This window comes from Vigna angularis, chromosome 11 (assembly GCF_016808095.1).
Source record: "Vigna angularis cultivar LongXiaoDou No.4 chromosome 11, ASM1680809v1, whole genome shotgun sequence".
In the NCBI taxonomy this organism is placed as follows: domain Eukaryota; kingdom Viridiplantae; phylum Streptophyta; class Magnoliopsida; order Fabales; family Fabaceae; genus Vigna; species Vigna angularis.
The window spans coordinates 27,009,195-27,034,783 of record NC_068980.1 but is presented as its reverse complement, the minus strand read 5'-3'; the positions used below and the strand labels follow the sequence as shown (position 1 = coordinate 27,034,783).

General features: G+C 31.7%; 3 protein-coding genes across 4 annotated transcripts; all 3 read right to left on the bottom strand.

Annotated features, from left to right (window-relative positions):
* Positions 1-5,002: 5,002 nt before the first annotated feature.
* On the bottom strand, positions 5,003-8,795 carry LOC108333510 (G-type lectin S-receptor-like serine/threonine-protein kinase At4g27290). The gene is made up of 7 exons (XM_052870663.1): positions 7,523-8,795; positions 6,971-7,111; positions 6,633-6,781; positions 6,342-6,552; positions 6,010-6,247; positions 5,768-5,921; positions 5,003-5,453 (listed from the first exon to the last, which is right to left on the bottom strand). Exons 1-7 carry the CDS (start codon positions 8,787-8,789, stop codon positions 5,145-5,147), a joined length of 2,469 nt encoding a protein of 822 aa, XP_052726623.1. The 5' UTR covers positions 8,790-8,795; the 3' UTR covers positions 5,003-5,144.
* A 3,096-nt stretch (positions 8,796-11,891) lies between these two features.
* On the bottom strand, positions 11,892-16,756 carry LOC108333099 (uncharacterized). The gene is made up of 9 exons (XM_052871021.1): positions 16,498-16,756; positions 16,308-16,391; positions 15,798-15,907; positions 15,615-15,665; positions 14,415-14,558; positions 14,255-14,344; positions 12,990-13,096; positions 12,790-12,874; positions 11,892-12,186 (listed from the first exon to the last, which is right to left on the bottom strand). The coding sequence occupies exons 1-9, from the start codon at positions 16,607-16,609 to the stop codon at positions 12,088-12,090; spliced, it is 882 nt and encodes a 293-aa protein (XP_052726981.1). The 5' UTR covers positions 16,610-16,756; the 3' UTR covers positions 11,892-12,087.
* A 2,806-nt stretch (positions 16,757-19,562) lies between these two features.
* Positions 19,563-23,613, bottom strand: LOC108334404 (U-box domain-containing protein 44). 2 transcript variants are annotated; one of them, XM_017570238.2, is made up of 4 exons: positions 23,089-23,613; positions 22,163-22,914; positions 21,763-22,063; positions 19,563-21,191 (listed from the first exon to the last, which is right to left on the bottom strand). In XM_017570238.2, the coding sequence occupies exons 2-4, from the start codon at positions 22,898-22,900 to the stop codon at positions 19,738-19,740; spliced, it is 2,493 nt and encodes an 830-aa protein (XP_017425727.1). In that variant the 5' UTR covers positions 22,901-22,914; positions 23,089-23,613; the 3' UTR covers positions 19,563-19,737. The 2 variants fall into 2 exon arrangements, with proteins under 2 accessions (XP_017425727.1, XP_017425726.1); XM_017570237.2 differs by having other exon boundaries at positions 23,148-23,612.
* Between the last annotated feature and the right edge of the window lie 1,976 nt (positions 23,614-25,589).

Genomic DNA, 25,589 nt, shown 5'->3' with positions numbered 1-25,589 from the left:
TGTGTTGAGTTCTTCCTCAGGTGGTCCAAGATGAAGAGAACACACGTACTACATGTTACCATACTCGCTGAGGATGTGTGGTAACTTCTATTTTGTGAGAGACTAAAAAAAATTAAATCCATATATATACTCAAAATCAATACTTGATTACACACAACTTATATATGAACAAAAGGATTTTTTTTATGTAATTATATACACAAAAATCTGTATATAATTACAAACGAAAAAAATCCATATATAAAATTTGTATAGAATTAAAAATGTAACATTAGGGAAAAATCTGTATATAACTTAATGGTTTTATAAAAAAAAAATAGATTATCCTAATTTTCTATTCCTTTTGGGTCCACAAACTAACATGAACAATAGCTTGCACATGTCAGATTCAGTCATTCCTTATAGTACATAGTAAATCCAAAAGCAATGACTATAATAACAGGGAATGGCGAAAACATACACCACAATAAATATGCATGCATACAATAAAATTAATCAAACTAATATCTTCAATAATTCAGTTCCAGGGGTAATATTGAACATATTATACTAGAAGAAATATAAAGATATTCTTATGACGATGATGGAAGCCGTTTATTCTAATCTTTAGACCTGGATAAGTCTTGAAAGCCTTCAAAAACTCCTTCTCTGGAACCCTAAAGAGAAAAAAAATTTTAATTGGTAAAGAACTAATAAATCAACAAGTAAATAAATTAAGATCAAATAAAAAATCAACATGTAGTTTTGAAAGAAAAATTAATGAACAAGCATTCAAAATAACAATTGCACTGATACAATAAGAGAGAACAAGACTGCAAGGTTCAAAGAAAGCAATATAAAGTTATGAAATAACAAAATAATCATTGAATTTACCAAGCATATAAATAACAAAATAACAAGCATATATTACGTGTAATGCCAATGATTAACACTGTTTGGAACAACTATGGTTAGAAAAAATCAATTAACTTTTCAAAACACACTATACCTCTCCTAATAGCTTTAGTTGTATTCTCCAATTAACTCATGAATGATTTTGGTTATCCAACTATCCCACACAAAAAGAACTTCTGGGCTTGAAGAATGGATTAAACCATGTCCTACCCATGTCGTAGATGACCAAAAGTCTTAAGTCGTTAAACAAGGATTCAATAACAGATGTAAGTTTCCCAAAACTCAATCAAATTGTCACGTAACCAACCATTAAAATTATATAAAGGGAGTTTTAAAAACTATATAAAGGAGATAATAGGACAGGTTTTGTACCACATTCAATGAGACTAGTCAAAATCTGTCTTGCAGATTTACTATCGAAATCCATGTGAACTCCTCTGTAAAATTCTTTAAGCTCATTCTGCCTCTTAAACACCAAATCTTTCATCTTACTGGCTTTGACAACATTTAATCGTTGGACCTCGCCTTCAACCTACAAATATATAAATGATCAAACCACAAATACTTAAGTATTGAAGTGAACATCTGTATTCTAAGTTCAAATCAACAAAAGATTAATTTCAGCATTAGCGGATGAAGTGTCAACCTGTGGTTGTCTTTCTTTAGAAGATGAAAAAAGATTGCACTCCACTGCATCTAAATATTTTAAAGGAAAATTCATCAATATATATACAAACACATACAGACATTTCTAACTTTAAAGGAAAAACAATTAAAGCCTTTATTCCAAACAATAACAAAAAATATTACGTTTGATGAAAATACATAAAGCAGCCAAAAAAAATGAAAGACAATAGAAATTATAGCTACCAAATAAGATTAAGAAATTGAAAAGAGAGATAAATAACATTCTTTGTCAAGCTCTCCCTTTCTCTTCACACCAACACCAACATGACAAGATATCTCTTTTTAATGCCCTGCAACATATAACATCTCGATGTTGTCACAGGTATCACTTTCTCAAATCTCACCAAGTTCAATGCTATCAAAGTCTTCAAAACTTAGGTTACTTTTCATAACATTTCAAACACACTGAAACTTTATGCACTTTTTCATTAGTATATATATATATATATATATATATATATATATATATATATATATATATATATATATATGCAAAATATAAATTTATGTAAATTTTATTTAATTATGAGAATTCGAATTATATGTGTCGATTGATTATATAGTATGAGCTATATTTGATTTCCAAATTATGGTGAATAGTTGACTTACGATTTTGAGAGCAATTGTAAGAATCACTGGGCAAGCCGTTAATGGTGTAGGCATCTGAATCAACTGGACCAAGACCAGTTTCCTTTGCATCGTTCTCACATCAACAGCATTAGCATTCCACCACTCCCCTGCAACATCTATTCAAGCACAAGTTAAACATACCTGTTCATTAGGGTTTTTCTTTTAAAAATACTTTTAAGATGCAAAAGATTAAAAGAAATTTTTGAATTTCAGATTAAAGTTTGAATAACTTAGTGATTAACTAAAGGAAATAAAAAGGTAAAAGAAAAAAAGTACCAATCAACAGCGGGACATCTATAGGTATACTAGAAAAGAAGAGTGTGAAAAGAAGAGCACCAAAGGGTACCTTCTTGTCGTGTTATGTTATATCAATAGGTATACCATCCACCAGGACGTATTGGACACTGAGTTACAGATTCAGGACCATCTGCCCAAGCACTCAAAAGTTGAAAAATTCCATGCCTGCATATATATCATGAACGATACCTAAATTGTTGAAAGTCATAGTTTATAAATGAGTGCAAATCACCCTATAAGCTGGTTTTGTGGAGTTGAGTTAGGCTAAAAATCTACTTCTAACATAAACATTTAGAATTACCCATCACGTGTAATATAATAATAATAATAATATGTTTGATTAGTCATTTGATTATAAGCTGTACAGATTTTATCTTAGTTTTTATATTTAAAAATTGTTTATTTTAATGTTCGTGCCTATCGTTTTAATTTCTTTTAGTTTATATACATATTCATTTTAAACTTTTCAACTCTATGTTATATATATATACCTTCCAAGGTATAGCTGCTCTTGCAATAACAGGGAAGCAGCAATAGCCACGAGCACAAGGGGTTGAACACGGATGCATATAATGGGCCTTTCTCCTTTATTAACTATCGTTACATATCTAAACAATGAAACCATATGGAAAGTGAGAACATCAATCATTATTTGAATGTTTAAGTACTGGTTGTGATTTAAAGAAAGTTCTTCACACATATTTCATACTTCTACTAGGATCATACAATCCATGTCACAATGCTAACATTTGTGTTTCTTCCCACTTCTTTCCTTACATTGAATCTCATGACAACTTTGAGATATCTTAAATATGGGATTTTTAACATGTTTCAGCTATATTCAAATTTCACATGCATAACTTGTACATTACCTCTTTGAAACTCTTAACGGAACAAAACAGAATTACAGATTATATATATAAAACACAGCCATTTAAATTTAACTTTTAAGAAGAATCAAACATAGAATTGACAAATAGAAGAATGATAAATTTAACTCACAAGAGAAGAATGATCCATGATTCCATAATCCTTATAATTTATTGAAGAAAGAAGATGAAGAAAATCCAAAGTGTGAAAGTGAAATGCTTACACTTAATAAATGGAGATGAAGAGGGGCCATGAAGTAATTACAGTAATCCCATTTTGATGCCATAATTTCACCAAATCAAAGTTCTTTTATATGACCAATATTGTATCAAATGAATGTAAAGGTCACCCTCTCATTACTCCAAAATATCAACTATCATAAAAATAAAATTTGCTTAATTTATAATAAAATAATAATGTATCTAGATAAATCGAAAATCATAACTACGTATTCCTATTTTATCTTTATCAAAATCAAACTAAATATTACTAGACCCAAAAACAAATAAAATAATATTTAAACAAAATTATTAATAAAACCCTAAAATTTAAGTTTATCCCAACAAACTCCCCCCATAAACTTAAATCCTTCCTTCCTTCCTTCATTCGGCTTTTCAAGTGCATCATCCCTCACCGGGTTTGCTTCTTTCAATTAAATTTGACTTCTTCTTTTTCCTTATGGCCCTCTTGTCTTGTACCTTGGTTGACCTCTTTAATGCTTTGATTGACTTTGTTATGCCTGACTTCTCAGTAACCTTAACCAATTCGTTTTTAACCTTGGGCGATTTCTCAACAATCTTGGCTGACATCTTCATCGGGTTCTTCTCAACATCTTCATCTTCCTCTTCATCTGGTTCAAGAACACTAGATGCTTTCTTTTCCTTTTCAAAGAGTCGCCTTCTTTAGCTCCTCAAGCTCAACCCTCTGTTTATTCATAATTTCATTAGCTCCATCCAAAAGCCTCCCTATTCGTTGAATCTCTTCATCTTTTTGTTTGAGTTCTTTCTCCAAGTTTTCCTTCTCCACAATTGTTGCATCCTTTATCGAGACTTCATCTATTGTTGAGATCGAGCTCTCCATGTCCACTACATCCGAGCTCTTTGCCATCAACAAGATTTCACACTTTTCTTCATCTTCTTCTTCCGTAAGAAGGCTTATCTCACTTTTCTTCTCAGCTCAACAAAATTTAGCAACGTGACCGGACTTACCACAATTGTAGCACTTTTTTTATCTACACTCGTTTGCATAGTAGCCATATTTGCCACATTTAAAACACTCAACTCCTGACTAATCTCCTCAGCTTTTTCCTTGTCCTCGATCATGCCAATTTTGCTGACGGGTTTGCTCTTCACTATTATTCTCAAAATTACCTCAGCCACGTCCACCTCGTCCTCGGCCTCCTCACCATCTGTCGCCAGGACCTCGGCTCTGAGTATTGTGAACCTTTCTATTTCGTATTGATGACATTGTTTGCAAGCAGAAACTGTGTTCTACATCTAGAATATTGGCACACAAGGGCTCATCTCCTTGTGGTGTACTTTCCTCAAGGTCACGGTGAACGGGAAAGTATATATAATACAGCTAGTTGTAATGTTACCACGGAAAAACCTTTGTGGACATTGTAAACAATCTTGGTGATGACAGTAAAAAGTTTTGCACTTTAAAATTAAACTGAAAGTTTGAAAACACATATACAATATACACAAGTTTCAACATATTTGAACAGCATTTCATTTACATAACTATATCATTACTTGAAATATGTTCTATCGCACCTCTAAGGATGAAATTGAAACTTCATTTACTGAACACTTTTCATATTGCTTTGAAGATTCAGTGTCAGCAATATTATCTTTTCCTATATAGAATCCAGGTTGGCTTGGTTTTGGTAGCAACTTCTCACCATTTAACATCAAAATAACAGATGACATATTAGGCCTATTTTCTGGATTCTGTTGTACACACAACAGACCCACATGAATGCACCGCAGTATTTCTAAAGACAAGTCTCCACCATCATCTAATATGTCATCCATTAACTCCAGTGGCCTTTCTTCATTCCATAATCTCCACGCCTGAAATGACAAAAAGGAATATCAAGAGTGACTTCATTCCCTACTCCAAATTTCTATTCAAACATCTGGGAGTTTCAATGGATGATAAAACTTAAAGCAAACTTTCATGTTTCTATGATGCGTTCAAAACCTGTTATTTGATTATTTGGCAGGCTATGAGTGTTGGTGTGGAGTTTACTTTCAACTATAGTTCAATTACATTGAGTATATGCACGAATTAGTTTTCATTTTAAGTTTCATAATTCTTCAGGTTTGACTTGGACAAACAAATTATATAAGGAAACTAAGGTATCAAGAAACCAGTTCAAGCTTACATGGCCAAGAAGGTTGAGAAGATGATGATGAGGGTCATGAAATCCACGATTCTTCCTTCCACTAATCATCTCAATAACAATTACACCAAAACTGAAAACATCAGATTTGGTTGAGAAAGAACCATGCACTGCATATTCTGGAGGCATATAGCCACTGCAAAACAGTATCAAAGTAAGGAGAAGTGGTTGTGTAGCAGCAGTACAGGCATATAGCTTTGTTAAACAAAAATTAAGTTTCTTACTGCGTTCCCATCACTCTGCTTGTATTTGCTTCAGCTTGATCTACTCCAAATATTCTTGCTAATCCAAAATCTGATATCTTTGGAGTCATATTGTCATCAAGAAGAATGTTACTTGTTTTGATGTCTCTATGTATTATTCTAAGTCTGGAATCTTGATGAAGATACATAAGACCTCGAGCAATTCCCTCGATAATTTTCAACCGCTTAGCCCAATCTAGTAATTTGCCTCGCATTGTATCTGGCAACATTCATTTTGTCAAGTTATCATGGAAATAACACGAAAGCAAGAGAAAAATCAAAGCAAAAAATTTGATGGGAGAGAAAGAACAAACCAAAAATAAAGTAATCCAAGCTTCTGTTGGGCATGAATTCATAGATCAACAACTTCTCATCTTGTTGAATAGAACAACCAAGAAGTTTTACAAGATTACGGTGTTGAAGTGTTGCCATCAACTTTACTTCATTTTTGAACTCCTCAGTTCCCTGTCTCGAAGTTTTTGAAAGTCTCTTGACTGCAATCTCTTGTCCATCTATCAACGTTCCCTAGTAATGATTTTGAAAATTTTTGTACTTCACAATCAGTACGAATAACTTGGTAACCAAGAACAAATTTGACCACCTACCTGGTGTACTGTTCCAAAACCCCCTTCTCCTAACTTGTTTGTGATAGAAAAATGATTTGTGGCAATATCGATGGTTGAAAAATCAAACATTGTCGGCAAGCTGTTGTTTTCCTTCTCCATCATGTGCTTCCAAGGAATAGCTTTTTTCACTACTCCCAATGTAGCAGGAGACATGAATTCTTATAAATAATATTATATTTTGCTTATAATGTAAACCAGATAAATAGACACTAGGTGAACCAGAAAACAAACTTGAGAACTGAAAAATAATCTTTCATTTCAATATTATTCTTCTTTCATTGAAATATAAAATACTTAATAAGTTATAAATTCTTCACCTGGCTTGGGTTGCTTCATCCCTTTCATACGTTTTGAAGTCGCCCACACAAGAATTGTTAGTCCAACTATGAATGTAACAAGTCCTACAACAGTCCCTGCAAGTCTCTTTGGATTTAGGTCCCTCTTATTCCTTCTTTGATCTGAGGAATGAAGTTAGTGTCAATCCACAAGTAGCTCTAAGCTTACAGTTCAGGGAAAAACAAAAGAGGAGAAAGGCATGTTATACAGAACAACTTCAACTTGGAAGCTGATTTATACCCGCTAGTTCCAACTTCTGACACATGACTATTGGCCATACTGTGCTTGTTGATGGTAAGCAGAATCTAGTATTGCAATAATTTCATCCTCTTAGTTGTATAATAGAATTTATAAATTTGATGGAATGCAATGGAGGAAAGGTTTTAAATGCAATGGAATAGAATGCATTCTTTGATGAATCCTAGTAATGTTCCATTTCATTCTTTTCTTTTCTATCGATTCCAACTTAACATAAATTATATTTTTGAACTAAATCTGACAAAGAGGCATAAAATGAATGGAAATGAAATTACCATGTTCAGAAAATGGCAGTCGTATATGAATTTCTTGCCCTCGATCAGTGTGAGTTCTCATGTCCGCAATGTCATGGAACCAAAGCAAACAACCACTCCCACCATCTCTAATATCTGAATTTGCATATGCAGTACAAGAGCAATTTCTCAAACACAATGTCTCACATTCCTTAAGGCTCAAGCTCCTGTCAAACCAGGAAGAAGACGTTTCTGGAAGCTTTATTCCTGTGTACTCCTTAAACCAATCTCCATTATCACAACTTAACTTTGTTCTTCTGACACATCCACCAGACCAATCATGAGAATCCCATTTTGATTGAAACTTTGGTGTGAATCCTTGCAAGCATTCACATATTGGATCATTATTAACATTGCAGATAGAGTTGACACCACAGGTTGCAAAATATTCACACTGACCTAGTGGATGACTGTTTACAATATCCCAACTTTGTTTTTGGTTTGACCATAGAGAACGCTCTGTACCCCCTCTTGGATTGAGCTTAAGCATTGTTCTAGTAAGCACTGAACTGTTTAACGTTTCATATCCATAAGAAACCCCTTTGTTAGTGAACTCAAAAGAGAAATTCAAGAATCTGTGCATTCTGTCCCAAGAAACACCACTGAAAAGATAGCCATTCCAAGGCCCTGTGCTGTAAAAAATTGTAGTTCCATTTGTAGTAACTTGTTGAGGAAAGCCCTTTGTATCGATCTTATAAGAAAAGTCACCTTCAGCTGGATCATCATTGTCCCTCCAAGACGTGAGATACTGATATGGACCAGTAACAAAATCACTTTTCAGTTTCATGCCTGCAAGGAAAGTGTCTCCAGGATAATCAAAGCTTTCCCACAAGAAGTTCTCTGAGCTCTCTCCATCTCTGACAACAAGGTTTCCTGAATCTAAAAGTTGCATAATTGGTTTCACTGCAATTTTTGATGAGTTGGAGGACCAGACTCTTCCTCTGGAGCCATCAAGAATGACAAGATCTCCTTCATGAGTAAGTTTAAGAACTGCTGTTGAGTTTTGTGCTGCGACATTCCTGTTGGCAACCCACACAATAATCCTAGGTGATATGCCCTTGTACCATATACCAAAATATTGTCTTCTTGAGTTTCCAAAGTCAAAAAATCCAGCTTCAAAGGTTCCTGCAGAAGAAACAAGTGTCTCATGATATTTTAAGGACTGATTTGGAGTGATTGTAGAGGAAGTGGGCATGAAACAAAAGAAAGTAGTGTAAATGATTAGCATGAGAGTTTGTAGGCTCTCCATTGTGTGTGTGTATGTTTGTTATGGTTACTGCTACCATCATCCTCTTAATCAAATATTTTATATTACACTCAAACTGGTTAGTCAACTCTGCCATTTTGCCCACGCGTTAACTCACTAAAGTATTGATCATAGAAATAGATGTTTTGGCACTCACGTAAAATTAACTACGAACAATTGACTTTGCCATTTTCCCTGCAACTTCCCACCTCAGTATCTTCTTCAAACTTTCGCCAGTCAATTTCTTTGACATAACTATCGGATTGTGTTCCTTGCAGTGGACAAAACCTCTAGTCTAGTTCGTTTAATAGCATTTTGTCTTTGTCCCGTTCACTCACAAATTTTTAACTCTTTTTACGGGTAAAGGGTGATCATGGATTGGATTTTTAAACTAGTTCCAATATCGGATCTATAGTCCAAATCTATTTTAACTAAATCGATTAGATTTGGATTTTTTTTTCTCTTTAATTTAGATTGGATTAAATTTAGATTGTATCCACTTTCTCAATTAGATTCAATTTCGTGAGATCAACCTAATAGAACTAACTATTAGTTTTAATAGAGATGTGCTTGGAGTGACTTAACTCGAATTGGATTTGGCTCAATTACTTCTGTTGTTTAGGTCGTTTTACTGTAACCTTGACCAGACTTAACTTAAACTTGAGACTAAATAGACTTGATTCATTAGACCTATATCTAATCATTTTGACTTTTGGTTAAAGTCATCTCGGCTCAACCTTCAATATGATTCGTCTCAACTTAACCTTAGTTTTCAGCCGACTCGACTCAGCTTGAGAAGACCTTGTTCATTTTAAACCCAATTTGACTCAGCTTGAGCAAACCTATTTCAACTTAATCCCAATCTGACTTGATTCGACTTGGGCTTAGTTCGACTCATATCTTCTATTCTACTTTGGTTAACTTTTGTCAACTTAAAATGAATTCAAAATAATATAAATTTGAATATTTAAAAATTGGATTTGAGAATATATATCTTTTGTGTTGGAAATACATCCCTCCTTAATTGAGGAATGCAATTCATATGCATGGATTTACAATGTATATTACTTAAACGATTTGATACGCTTGTTAAAGATAAAGAGTTAACAAATCCTGTAAAAGAGGTAAAATCAAAGAAAGAGGATGCTCTAAGTCTTGGAATTATTTCTTTGGCTCTTGAAGAGACGTACATTCATCTTTGAAAATGTAAAGAACATTTAATATTCACTATCACTTAGAGTTTTGAGAGTGTTGGAAATACACAAGAGTAGTTAAGTAATTCAGCTAGTAAGTTGAAGAGTAGTAACGAGTTAAGTGTCATTTGTGAGAAAAAAAAAGAGATCATTTTATAATCCAACTTTTATAGTAAAATTCTTATACTTGCTTAGTCCCGTTATTTTTCCTTATCATATATAAGTAGGTTTTCTACTTTAAAAATATAATAAGTTATTCTCTTCTCCTAATTTTTATTTCTTAAGCCTACTTTAAGATATAGACAGAGAAAAAAATTTCACTTCCATATACTTTTCTCAATTTCTCAACAATTTGATCACCTTATGCTGAATTCTTATTTGTAATGTCCAAAACTTTGACTAGTGAAAAGTCACGAGTATAGCGGTGTCTTACGACCACCAAGAGTACATAATGCTATGGTTTTGATGAGTATTTCAAAGAGCTGAATTTAAAGGTGAATTTCTTATTAGTAAGACAAACCAAAGAAAACAAAGAAAGCATCACGAATTTGTCTTGCTAGTATTCAAAACTATGACGAATGAAAAGTCAGCAGAAGGAGCAGCATTCGGGCCACAATAAAATTAAACATCTTCCAAATCATCGATTTAGTCTGGATATTCTCTTTCATATCTGCCTTTTAAAATATTAAACATTATTAACACATTTTAAAGTTGTGACGTTTGTTTTCAAAATGAATATTCTATTAACAAATGTTAATGACTCTTGAAACTTAAGCAATTTAAATATATATTTTTAATTTTAAGACGTTTTTTAAAAGTAAAATCATAATAAAACTTTAAATTCTAAAAAGAAATAATATTTTGAATAAGTTAATTGATGTAATGATATTATATCACCAAAGACAAAAACACTTGTTGATTTTTATAAAATAAAGAGTAATATTAATTATGAAAAGTTATATGTAAATAAGATTACAATTAATTAAATATTATCAAACCAGTTTTGTTATCACAGTTAAGAATTTTTTTTGAAGTTCTTTTTATTATAATTATATATATATATATATATATATATATATATATATATATATATAAGTCTCATCATGTAATTGTACCATTAGATTAATTACATTTGTTTACAAAGTTTTTTTGGATTAATTTAGTTCTTTTTCTTGTCTTGTACCTCTTAAGTTTTGTATGGGATCTTTTGTTCTCATTTGATCTTGAAAATGAACTTTATGACATTAAGAACTTCAACTTGATTAATGATGTTCACATCAATTAATAAACCTTATAACCATCATTTTCATCATGATTCATTAAGTCTTTTGAAATATATTTCTTTCTCAATATTCATGCATAATGTCCTTTACTATATGATCTTCAAGCTTTTGTAGTGTTTGAAGTTCTTAAGTATTTTAAAAAGATTCACAGTTTAACTCTTCGATGCATCAAGTATTGACCTCATTCATCATTACTTTCAGAATACTTTTTGAAATCCAATTCATAAAGATTGGAAATAAATTGTTTTCAATAACTTGTCACCTCCATGGACAAATTGAGGTGGTGAATAGAATACTTTCTACGAGTTACAATTAAAAAAAAATCTTAGAACTTGGAAATAGTGTTTACTTTCTGTTAAAAGAGTTCTTCCTGTTAAGCTATTCTACTCTGACATAAAAATTTCTGTTTGCTTTGTGGGTTATCTGGCTCTCTGCAATTACTTTTCTTCCATAATGAATATGAAAAAAATGTCACATGTATCTGAAAAATAAGGACAGTTACATGACCTATTCTTAAACAAATATTTCGTTTAATACAAAATCAGTAATACACAGTTTATGAATTCAAGGACCAACATGAAACACCACACTCAGATATAAGATCACACAACATGCACATATGGAAATTAAATTTTAAAAAATAATTTTCATCAAGAAGTAAGCAAGTACATTTTCATTGTCATTTGCTTAAATTTTTGCTATCTCACTAAGTGTCATATAAATTTCGTTTAAATAGTTTAGTTCGTTTGTCAACCTCATCAACTACACATCCTCGGAAGTACAGTTAAGTGAAATGTGAGCTCAAAATTCATAACAATGTTTGCATCAATTACTGAGAAATTTCCGCTTTTTAGATGTGTTCATGTAAGGTCTAATGACCCATTCTATCTGAGCTTCAGCTTGATCCACCGTTCCCAACTTTATCTGAAACCAAAATTTTTTAAAACATCAGGAACTGTCAGTACTTGTTCAACAGATATGTTGTATGACGAATAGGCCAGTTTCGATGACAATTTACTTTGGAAACTGGCGTTCAAGATAACCAATGAAAGCCAAAAAAAACTGAAGTATGACTATAATGAAAGCAATAAAAATAAAATAAAATAAAATAAAATAAAAATAAAAACTGAAGCACGAACTACTATGGTCCAATTTAATATTGTATGTTAAGGAGAGAAGTATCCACTTTAAGTAGCTACGATTCCAAAAATTAAAAAACAATGCTTAATCACAATTGAAAGTGATACTGCTTATGGAATTACTCTAGGTCCTGTCATGTAGCCGTATTCATGGTAGAAAAACTGATGTTACAAAACTATGGCATTTAAATAAAAAAATAAATCATAACAAAATCAAAGCACAGTTAAGCTTATGAGAAGTATTAATGATGATGAAAACATATTGACAAGATATCATATAGCCCATGCAAAAGAATCACTACACTATACAGCTTTAAGCAAACAAAAACCTTAAATCCTAGTAGCAATAATGTGTTCAATCCATAGTGGGCTTAATTGTGATGCACACCTGATAAAGCCGTAACTCAAACCGTGGACCAATTTCCTTCAGTTCTAGAGATTTAGGGCCCCCGTGCTTTTCATAAATATGATGCCTGTATATAACAGACACAATTTAAAGAAACAAATTAACCAGCGAAGATTAATAATAGTTAGAACTTGAACAAATATTTGAAGCTGAATCCACAAAATTGGAAACATTGACCTAACCTGAACGAGATATAGTCAGATTGGTTGGAAAAAGTGACAATTCGTTTTGTGTCTGGTTTTGGCACTGGAAAAAGATGCTTGAGAATGTTCGCTGACCTTTCACCTAACTGTTTAGCGTCCAAAAGTATTCCAAACAAGATGAGCAGTAAGCACTTAGCAGTGTAATGTAGTCAATAGTAATTAATTTTGTTTTGAGTGAGATGGCCAGAGCATAATTTTGTAAAAAGATACTCAAGAGACGAGAAAAAGACAAGGGAAAGGTCCTGGTAAACAATCCTTTATAAATGATAAATTACTAATTCTTTGAATGTAAAGGTTCTTGGCAGACTCTCAAACATTTTTCATAAAAAGGATACAAAAATATATTATAAGAAATAACTTCCTTCATCAAAAACCAGTAATGAAATAGTGATTGAGCATCTTTCATTTTCAAAAATGAACTGGAGTTTGAATCTCAGCAGTACAATTTCTTATTTCAAAGGCACAGAAGTACAAGAGATGTAATTGAAAAATCGAGCTATATAACTTTTACACCAATCAGTACTCAAACAAATGACAGCACACCCTATCAACTCAGATTCATTTGCTACTGCTCACAACATTTTGGGCATTATAGTAACATGCCATTTTGGGTATGGTTCTACAATCCTTCTCAGTAGAAGACACTTGTAAGCTCTCTCAATACAATGACTCCACATCATATCTATTCTTAAATGTCTACTCATGCATCAAAACATTCTCATTCTTGCAACACCTAATCTATGCTATTGTCTACACTTAGAAAGATAAGAATTTTATATCTAACTAACCTGTCAAATGCTCAAACCGCAACCTAAGTACAAGTACTCAAACCAGAACCAGATTGCACAGTTCCACACTTGACATGCCATGATAGCAACACACTACAATGCTTAAACATGTTCACATATTATTCTGGCTTCAGTGAAAGTTTAATACCACTTGATGTTTAAAAATAATGACAATTGCATTTCAACGTTGGAATTTAATATCCATCCAGCATAGTGTAAATATTTTTTAGTCAATAATATTATGTCAACTAAAGCCTGAACCAGTTAACTTTACATCTAGATTTGAATACTTTAAAATCATTTTGAACTCCAATCACTACATTATGGAATAAGATAAGAACCAATGATACTGCAGGACCTGTAATTATCAAAAAGGTTCAGAGACAAAGCAACAGATCATTGTCATTGAAACTTAGTACTTCCTTAGATATAAAGCTCATACTGAATTATGAATACCTTAGTTGAGAAGTTATCAAGAATCAAATGTGGATATGCCTCAGGCATAGTTCCAATGGCTTTCTTGTCTTTAATTTCATGCCTTGTAACCTGTACGAAACAACAGATAAGCATATTTTCCTCTAAAATCAATATGAAACATTGTAAGACTAATACTTGCCACATTGAGTAATCCAAAATATGCAGTTGGACCAAATGGTAGATGGCAAACAATTAAACCATCTGGTACACCACGATGTTCATGAACCAAAACAACATCAGTATAATCATGTGCACGACAAGATTCTATAATCTCTGAGATAACCTGAAATGAAAAGGAAGATTGCATAAACCATTAGGCAATTTGCTCAAGGAGTCAAGAATTAGATGTTGACATGTTTTAGCAAGAGTTGAAAATAAAGCTAATTACAGAAAGCCATCTGACATTCTAGATTGAAAAAAATGGCTTAATGAATGCAACTAAATTGAAGCAGAGATGCGCTGAATAATATAACCTAGTGGTGTGGATGTTATTCATGTACTGCCTTCAATTGTGGCGTTGGAATATTAATTTCCTTAACAAGAAGCAAGAGGAGTAAAGTGTGGTCTCACCGAAAGACCCCCAGGCATACATACTATTCAAAATTAAATTATATTAACTTCACAGGCCTGAACGACGGAGGCAAGTAATGAAAAAGGGTGTAATGGGTACAAATCCATAGTGATCTTCTTTGACTGAGATTCTTTGCATATTTTCTCTAACCCGTTGAGAATTTGTACTCAGTTCTTTTGGTTTATTTACTTCTAGCAAATCCTATTTAAAGTTTTGTATGCATTCTCCGGATAGATAGATGTTCCTTTAAGCAAATTTGGAATTTGGAAATCCAAAACTCACTCCAAGGTGAAGATTCTGTGTTTGGAAAGCAACAGAATTCGTAAAGCACACATATGCAGATTTGTAGACCTCACATAGCACTTTTAAACTTATGTATTACGTGAACATCTAGTTTGGAAAAAACACTGCTTTTGAGCAACTACTCTTTACGAGATAATTAATTTGAAACTCATGGAGTTGCTGAGCACTAGGAGTGCCATTTCAGTATCGTGTTCAGACAATGTGCTCGACATAACACAAAAAACGCAGTAGCCAGAAAGATGAAGGGGCATGTATATGCCTTTATTGGATTGTCTTCACAGTATCTATAGGTAAATTGAAGAAGCCTCTCTTTTCTTATCCTATCCTGGTATTTCTCTTATTTCTAATTAAAAACATAATTTCTTATCTAAATCATATGACCAAAGAAACCACCAAATAATCAGATCATGATGTCACAAACATGCAGAATGGGACGACAGATGATGAATAATTAAAGACACCAACCTGACCACCACGATTCATGCGCTGAGCATTAGGAAAAACAAAACTCAACTCCTGCACAAAAGAATTGAAGATCACAGTGAACAAGAGTACTTGAAGTAACAAGCAAAAGAGTAGAAAAAAAAAATTGGTTTTATAAACAGAATTGAAACAAACAAACACCACACTCAATAAAAGCAAGCAAACCTTTACAAACTGCTGAAGAGGAGCGCTTGGATCCCTGGAAGTGGTCAACAAAATCTTGGGATCCTTTTCCGCAGCATAAGCATACTCATCATCAATGTGCGTTCTTGGAACTGAATTCAATTATAAATCCCATCAAACCCCCATATTGAAACACACAACAAAAGGATACATGGCACAAACCTTGGATGCATTAAAACAATTTTTTTTCACAAGAACTTCTAACAGAAGAAAATAAGAAAGAAAAATAAAATAAACTTCTCTATAAATTAAATTAGTTTATAGTTGGCTAAGTTTCTCCACAAATACTTCAATAACACAAAAATAAAAAAAGGAAAAACATAATTTTTAACTCATGTGCAAGCTAATTTTATCTTGTGGGCAACTTTATTTCATTTTGTGACATCTTAGATTCTCTTCATGTGCATTAACCAAACAAACACTTAAAAACCATTTAAAGTTATTACATAAAAAAACATGAAGAAACATAACATAAAGCGTGACACCACTTACCAGCAGTGTTTTCATCTTCAAGGTCGATTTGGCGCCGAAGTGCAGCTTCCTCATTTCTGAGTTCAGTGGGAATGGGTTTCCCTTCTGCAAAAACCAAACAAATAAATAAATAAACATAATTATATAATAATTATTATTATTATCATATTATTGAATATGAAACGCAAAAAAACAAAAACAAAACAGAAACCTTGAAGCGCTTCTCTGATTTTGCGTTTCTTTTCATAGAGCAAGCGCTCTTTGCCTTCTAAGCTCTTTCGGTACAAATACTCTCTCCTCAATCGAATGTTTCTACGCAGCATGTTCTACACACTCACAGAACAAAACGGCACCGTTCAGAGATGGAGAAAAACGAAGAGGAAGAGGTGTGGAGCGGCGCGGGAACAGAAGAGAAGAAGGAAGTGAAGAAAAGAAAAGGGATACCGTAAGAGCAAAACGACCTGCGTTTTGGATCTCGATTACCTGAAGTTAAAGAATATATGTATTCACATATACAGCTAATAGATGCCGTTGGATTATACAGTTTAGAAGAGATATTTAATACGAACCTAGTGAGACCCATCCAACGGTTTGGATCTAAAGATATCTTGTAAATTAAAAAAAAAAAACATATTCTTAAATTTTTAAATCTATCTTTTTTTTCTCTTATGAAATTAAAAAAATATATTTTCTATAAAACAGATATAGAGGAGAGATTTTCTCATTTCATCTACACATCTTATGTCCTTATTTTAATATTAATTTTGTTTTAGAATGAAAATAAAATAAACTACTATTAAAAGTAATTATATACTTTCATTTATTCCTATTTTCTATTAAAATGTATAAATAAATTCTATCAGTATTCTGTTGTTTTTTAAGATTTCGTATAATTTTTTACCTTTTTTATGTTTACAACAGTCTACCTTGTAAAAGTAGACAATGCAATATTTTCTTAAAATAACTATTTAAATATTCTTTGTCGACATTGAGTTTATTATTTATAATATGTATATTATTATTGCATAAATATTATATATATATATATATGTATAATCTTAAATAAATTTTATTTATTATGCATAAATAAGATCATTAAATATATAATTTATATAATTAGTATACATTATATTATATGTTCTAATAATAATTTAATTATACAAAATTAAATATTTTAAATGCTTAATTGTGTTTAAAATATAGGTAATTGGTCACCACTCTTTTACCCCTTAAACATGCTCTTCAACCTTATTAGTCTCATCATCTTCTCAGTAACATCACAACTATTATATAAATAATTATTATTTTATAAAAAAATTAAATTAAATATTTTTACCATAAGATTTTTTTAGAAAATATTAATAATAACATAACTTTATATTCATAAATAAATAAACAAATACATTAAAAACATACATATTCCTATCGCTATTTCATAATCTTTGTTGACTCCTCCCACACCAAAGTCACACTCTCAATCACACCACCACAATCCCAATGTCAACATCCAAAACGAACAAAACCATAGACTTTTAGAGTCAGTTCATTTAAATAACTTCACGTTTTCTCACTCAAGACAAAAATCAGACGGACATGAAAGTTACCTCCTTTGGAACATACATATATTCAATATTTGTTTAACAATACATGTCATTTATTATTTTTAAAAATAAAATCATACATGTTAAATATAATATCTCTAAGTTAACATCCTTCTTATACACCTCATCAAAAAATTAACATCGTTCAAAATGGAGTATATATTCATTGCATTACTAAAATATACAAATAAATTTTATATGCAAGAGAGACAGATTTTACTTGCAAGGATTAAAAAATACTTAACCCATTAACCCATAATTAAATATGGTATATATAATTATGTTATTGAAGTATTTTGTAAAACAAAAGGTAGTCATATAGAATATGTTTAACTACACATATTATGTAGGTTTTTTCTTCTTTCTAATGTATAAGGCGTTTCTTGGCACCTTTCTTCTCATAATCTATCTTTCCTTCCCACAATCTATTAATTCTTTTTTTTTTATTTCCTTATATTGCTTTATTATGTTTTATTTTACTTTTTTTTACATCAATATCTTTTTATGTGAATTTTGTATTGTTTAAAATATTATATATTAAGAGTAAAATAAAAAATTATATATATATATGCTATAGATTATAGGTATATTAAAATATAATCATTCTAAAATTTAATATATTTTTTAATACATATCCATTTCTAAAATTTATTTATATTTTATGTGGTTTTTGTTTAAATTTAAGTTTTATTCAAGAAAATTAAATTTAGAATAAGAAGAATTTGCATTCATTGTTTAGAGAAAAACACAGATGGGAAGTGAGAGAATAAAAACCTTGGAAGTTACAAAAGATAAATGAAATATTCACTCTTAAAGTTAATAGGGAATGAGAGAAGGTCGAAGAGGAAAAAAAAGTAATTTTATATAACTTAAAATGATATATTAAAAAGTAAAATATGCACACTAAAAATATCTATTTACATTTCAATCACGATCTTTTATTTATATAATGCATAATTTAATTTTTTTTATTTTAATAATTAGTTTTTTAAAAGAAAATCACACATTTTTTTTTTGTTTAACATCCATGGTAATACCATTATTTTTCATTTAGAGTTTAAGTTGAGCTCTTTTTCTTGCTATAAAATAAAGTAGAGAATTATTTGTTTAAATAAAAGTTTAAAAAAGGGGCAAAGTTATAAATTGTGTGTAGTTATCTAAGTGGATAAAAATAACATTTTGAGGTGATTTTTAAAGTAGTGTGCATATCAATTAGAGTAATCTATTTATTATTGTTAAATTTTTAATACATATATTTTACAAAATTATATTTTAACAGTGTAGTTAATAAATTTAAATAGTTTATAAATCCATATGGATTCATCTTACTTCTCAAAAAGAAAAAGTTAGTTCTAAATAGAACATTGCAATAATTCATTGTAATTCTTATCATTAACTAAAATTAGGTTAAAAACAAGTAGAATACTAAATAAGATTAAAAAAAATAATAATTTTTTTAAACTAAAATAATTAGATTAATTTTAAGTATATAATTTAATTAAATAATATGCATTTAACATGAATAAGATAATTACAAGGGAGTTATATGTTTAATATATTTTCTTTGTACATCAGAGACTAAATAGTAACAGTAAGTGAGGGAAGAACACTATGATGTTATTACAGTATTCTATGAACAGTAGACCAAAAAAGAAACAAGTTTGAGACAAGGTAATTCAAGAAACTGAATGAATCAATCTTGATACACTACTAAACTTTTTAACTGTCTTCTGGTAAATGGCTCATCAAAAACTAAGGTAAAACACAAGCATGTACAACAAAATAATGTAAATGAATGAAGATCAAAACCAGATCATTGCCACAGAATTGTTCATAGAGAAAGGCTTGTTTTAAAAGTAACTTGACTGAGATTGCAAGAGCTCAAGCTCAGCTAAAACTTTTGCAACTGTTGACTTCAATCTAGAATCACTCTTCTGAGCAAGATCAATAAGAACCACCTGAGCAGATTCTCCATACTTAACTCTATGTTCTGCAACTTTGAATATTCTCTCCAGCATCCATATTGCTTTTTCTTGAACCTTTGCATCGCCAACTTCAAGACTTTTTATGATGGCTTGCACACCAGATAACTTGGCAATGCAACTGACACCACCTTCCCAGATTTCATCTTGCAGAAGAGTTGAAAGAGCATGCAAAGCAGCTTCAACTGCTTCTCTCTCAGTATCTTCTAACAGTTGGATGAGGGGAGAAACAGCACCTGCCTTGACCAAACAAAATGTGCTGTTTACAAAGCAAAATCCATCATGAACTTCACAGAATGCATTCACCGAGGGAGGAACACACAACCACCTTGACTTTCTAGACTTTCTAAGAGACAGAGAATTCTGAGATAGTTGAGCCAGTGAGACTGCAGCCCTTGCTTTTGTGATTGGTGAACCGCTTGAGAGCAGTTTCACAAGCAAAGGAATCACCCCTTGTTCGGCTGAGAGAATTTGTAGTTTTTTGTCAGAGGAATTGGTGAAGCGAATGATAACACTGGCAATACTCTCTGCTAAGTTATTTGTTGTTGATGAGTTACTTCCTGAGATAGTATACATGATGGATATTAAAATTGGCAGCAAATTTGCCCTCTGCAGTATATCAGTCACCTTTTTGTTACTAGCAGGAAGATTACTCAGTATGCCAACAGCTGCAGCTCTTTCACTGTCTGATGTTGATGTTGAGACTATATTGACTATGTTTAAGAGATGAGTTTCATCAAGATGTTCAGTTAACTCATCTGTTAGATCTTTAGAGAGAGTGTACAAAAGATGCAAGACCTTGCTCCTGACTTTGGTGGTGTTTTCCTTCAGAAAGGGTAAGAGAAGCTGAAGTGCACCTTTTTCCTTCATTTTGCTTCTCACTCTGGATGCACCAGGGTGGGAGGCTATGTTATTTAGAGCTTCTAACAAATGGCCCTGGATAATGGGGCTGGAAAGATTCAAAAGTGAAAGCATCTGCTGAGCCACATCTTCATTCACAAGGATGGATTCAGACTGAGCAATTCTTGCAAGAATGGCTGATGCAGGCTCACGCAATGTCATGAGCACAGATGTAACTGAGAAAAGAAGTTGTAGCAGAGATCCTGAAATTCCTGATCTGATCAAACGCTGCACATTTTCTGCCACGGTTGACAGATTTTGCAGCGCATTTAGAGCTGATAACTTGGACTCCAGTTTCCCTGTGCTGAACATGTTGACAAGGGGCTCAATTGCCCCATCTTCTCCAAGGGAAAGCTTACTGTGATCAGGGAGTTCCAACCTTGAAAGTGCTGTCGCCATTAGAATCTTGTTCATGTCAGATCCTACAATAGCAAGGTTGCAAATTCAGATACAGGAAATGCAGAATCAACTTGAAAATGATCGCCTGTCTAAGGACTTAAATGAAAGTTTTTTCTTATTATGATCAAATTGAAAATGACCATGATAAAAAAATTGTTATTTACCCTACATTTAGTATTTAGATAGAAGAAAACACAGCAAAATTTTACATGACAGAACACACAATATTGGGTTTGGAAACTGCTGATTCAGTTGGGGAGACATAGCTAAGACTAGCAAATTAAGATCGAACTGGATTTTAGTGTAAACACAATGATTTTCCTCTATGATAGCCCAACTTCTTCTGAATCAAGGACACTACACAAAGCATTACATGTTCCAATAAAATCAAATTGTTTGGTAGATACCTTTAATTGAAACCAGATGCTAATTTTGCTGCTTCTACTGCTAACAAACTCAATCAATTTCTAGCTCCTTCCACTAAAATTTATTAAAATGTAATGGCTCGATGATGTATACTCCTAAATTACCTGTAATATCATGAGTGTATGGACCACAAGGTGATGGTATCAGATAAGAAAAATCTTGCATTACCTTCTTTCAAATACTGCACTAGTGGCCTAAAGTAGCCAGCCTCGGCCATATGAAGTGCATTTTGAGAATTACTAGACAATATATCCAATAACTTTGCAGCATCATTTGAGGCATCAGGGTCATCCCCATTAAGGATAGCAACTAACATAACAATGCAGCCTTGAATTCTTCCGATTCGCCGGCGAACGGCCTGAATGTCGGAGAGCTCTAGCAACAGCCCTACTGCTTCCTTCCTCTCCTCTGAATCTCTTGTGAGTGACTTCACCACTGCTGATAAGAAATCAATATCTACCATCTTCTCCTGCAGTGAACTACTTTATAAAGCAAGCTAAAATAACCAAAGGTGCAAAGATTTAGACCAACAATTACGAGAAGCATCTTCTTAAGTTAAGGGTTTTACCTTTTTCTCATAATTTCCTGAAGCAATACTTCTTAGCAACCGCATGATTGCCAACCTGTTGTCTGCCTTACACGAGCCTAGACGGTTGAAAAGAATGGAAAGAGTTGCTTCCTCGTTGATCAAACCACCATCAAATCTTTCACTATCTATGAACTCCTTCAGTCTCAAAAGTGAAACTGCAAATTCTTCATCATTACCATTCTTAAGTTGCAAAACAACATCAGCAATAGAAACATTAACTATCTCCTCTTCTATTTCTGCAGTCAGCTTCACTTCACTGCCGGAAACCTCTGATTTTGGACTTGAAGCTACACTTAAACTGCCATCAAATCTCACATTCATCAACTGTCTTTGCAATGTACCAATCTTTTCTCTGAAATCCACGGAAATTTCTAGGCTGGCTACGAGCAGAAGGCCAAAGGATCGACCTATGTCATGTGTTATGTCCTCAATTTGCTTGATGGGTTGCCTCAAATTCGAGCTTTTTGTCAAAGCTTTGGCACGCCTCAGCTCATTCTCAAGAGATTCCAAGGATTTTCTTATAGGTGGCTTGTCCAAAACTGTGTTTTTGTCTCTCAAGTCATTGAAGATTGGTGAGAATTTCTCAACCAACATGGCAAACTCAGAAAAAATATGTACCTCAATTTCAGAGTTCTTAGCAAGAGAAGCAACCTCATCGGCCAAAACTATCAGCTCTGACAACAGTTTAGAAAATTTTCTCTTTTCCACGATTTCCATCTTGTATACGAAAACTGAGTTTATGCAGCAAAAGAAAAACCAGTCATCACTCACCGGTTACAGAAGATCCTCAATTACACACATATCTAGAGCATAGAGCTAACATAACAAAATATCAATACATAAACAAAGAAAACCATACACAGAAGAGAATAATCCAACAAAAAGTTCAAAGAGAAGAAACAGACAAGTTGACTGGTTGACTTTAGAATCAAAAACTTGCTTAAAGTTGAAATTTTTCAGATACCCAAATCCCAAACGAGATCAAATCACCCCAGTTCTTCTTCTTCCCGGCTTTCAAAGCAGAAGGCAAAAACAAGTTGTTGCTTTTTTTCTTATGTTTGGTTTGGAATATAGCAAGGACAAGGTGTGTTGTGGGTCATTATCAGACGGCTGTGAGCTGTTAAATATAATAAGGTGGTGACATATGGTTTCTTTGCTTTGATCGTCATGATCACGTTGTGCTTCCAAGCAAGTGAAATTGTGAATGAATGATGGAAGACCAAGTCAAAACCTGAAGCACAAGAACTTCCTTCCCTCTCTCTCTCTCTCTCTCAGGACTTTGTACTTGGAAAGTGTTTTTGTGGTTGGATGCTTTTGCTTGGTTTTCAGTTTCATTTCGATCCATTTTTCTACTTTGAATGCTAACCAGACTTCTAGAGGGTGGGTGGGTCAAACACTCTAAACTCTGCACAGTACCCATCTGACTTCAGATTATAGCCTGTGGGCAGAAATTGCCGAAGCAAATGCCACATATTTTCTCACAAAACTATTATTAGTTTGGTTTTCAACTTGGTGATATTAGGACCACTAGCAGCTTCACAAGTTGGATAAAAATAAGCTTTTAACTACATCAAAGTTTGTGTTTAATAATTTCTTTATGATTATCAAGTTTTCTCAATTTTTAAAAGAAATATGATAGGGAACAATTTACTTTTAAAAAAAAAAGGACCAATCAATTCATTACTACATGAGCATTGTAAAAATATTATTAAAAAAAAACATTTTTCATTTTAAAATCTTTATGAGTCAATTGAAGGTTTGAAGATTTATATTATTCATTAATAATTAAACATTATATCTATTAATTAGATTTTTTTTTAAATCTTAAAAGAATATATTAGATAATTAAAAATTATTAAACTAATATTTTGAATTATTCCAAAAAAGCGTAGTACATGGACTAGTTTTTTTTATAAGAAATTTTATATACAAAAACCATTTTTTTAATAATATATAAATTTAAACTTTTTAAAATTTATAAAAATGATATTAGAGGCGTTTTATGAATTAGTTTGGTTATAAAATAATGTAATTGATTGTAATTTTTTTCTTTAAGCATTTATGAGAATTTTGATCTATGAAGATCTTTCTTGGGGAATCTTATCCAAATTTTATACTTATTTAAATTTGATTATGATGAGTTGCATCTTTCTCGATATGAGTGTTCAGGAAAGGCAAAACTGAAATATCAATGCTTCAGTTTGCTGAATACATACACCAAAGTCAAAGTTCAACAAGAGTTAAAACATCAAATTAATTCTTAAAATATGGGTCGAAAAATTAGAGCTGGAGTGGCAAAATGTGTGTGGGCTCCACAAACCCTTCAAAATTTAGTAAATTGGGTTAGAATTTTTTCGTCTATTTTGACTTGTTCCGTTTAATCCGTGAAAATACGGTGATAGATTGAAAACGTGTAGAATGGATTAGTTATTTTCTAAATTAAAATAAAATTAATTTTTAAAATTTAATTTTTATACTATTGACTTAATTACATTTTAAGGTTTTGATTAAGTTTACGATCTTCATATTAAATTTTTTTGATTTATTGAATTTTCAAAACTTTAAAATTTTCAACGGAGTCTGTAATTAATTTTTTTAACTAAATAATGTGATTGTTAATTCGTTATAATTTTTTAAAAACTATTACCATTTAAAACTATTTCATAAACCTATACATATATTAAGTTGTAATATAATTTTGATGTATATTTATTTATTTTTGTGACTTTTCTAAATTTAAAATTAGAACGAGTGTGAAAGTATTAATGTTGTAGATAAATGAAGTGAAAGAAAATGAATTAAACATTGTTAACTAGATTTTATATATTAAAATGCATAACAATAAAATAGTTTATATATTATTATAGATTTTATAATTTATTTCAATCATATTTTTTCTTATTGTAAGTTTATTGGAGGCCGATATCTTTAGTATAAGATAATATCCAAAGTTCTGTCAAAAAGATGGTAGAAAGTTCTTTACAAAATCATTGATAATAAACAATTTGCATTAATAAAGGGTACGGAAATACTTGATAGTGTAGTGGTAGTAAATGAAGTCATCAATTAGGAGGAAAAAAAGAAAGTTGTATTATTGTTATGGGATTTTGAGAAAGCATACGATTCAGTTAATTGAGAATTCTTTTTTATATGTTACAAAGATTGAGATTCGGTCTAAAAATTATTCTAATTTTAAAAATAATGAATTTTTTTAATTTTAAAAATAATGAAGATATTTCTTTTTAAAATTGTGATTGAATTAAATAAAATTAACAAAATTTGGAATTAAATTGAATAAAAATAACGAAAATGGGAACTGAATTGAATACAAAACACAAATACGTGACTTTGACATTTGACACATGATATTGACACTAACTTGACACATGACATTGACATTGTCACG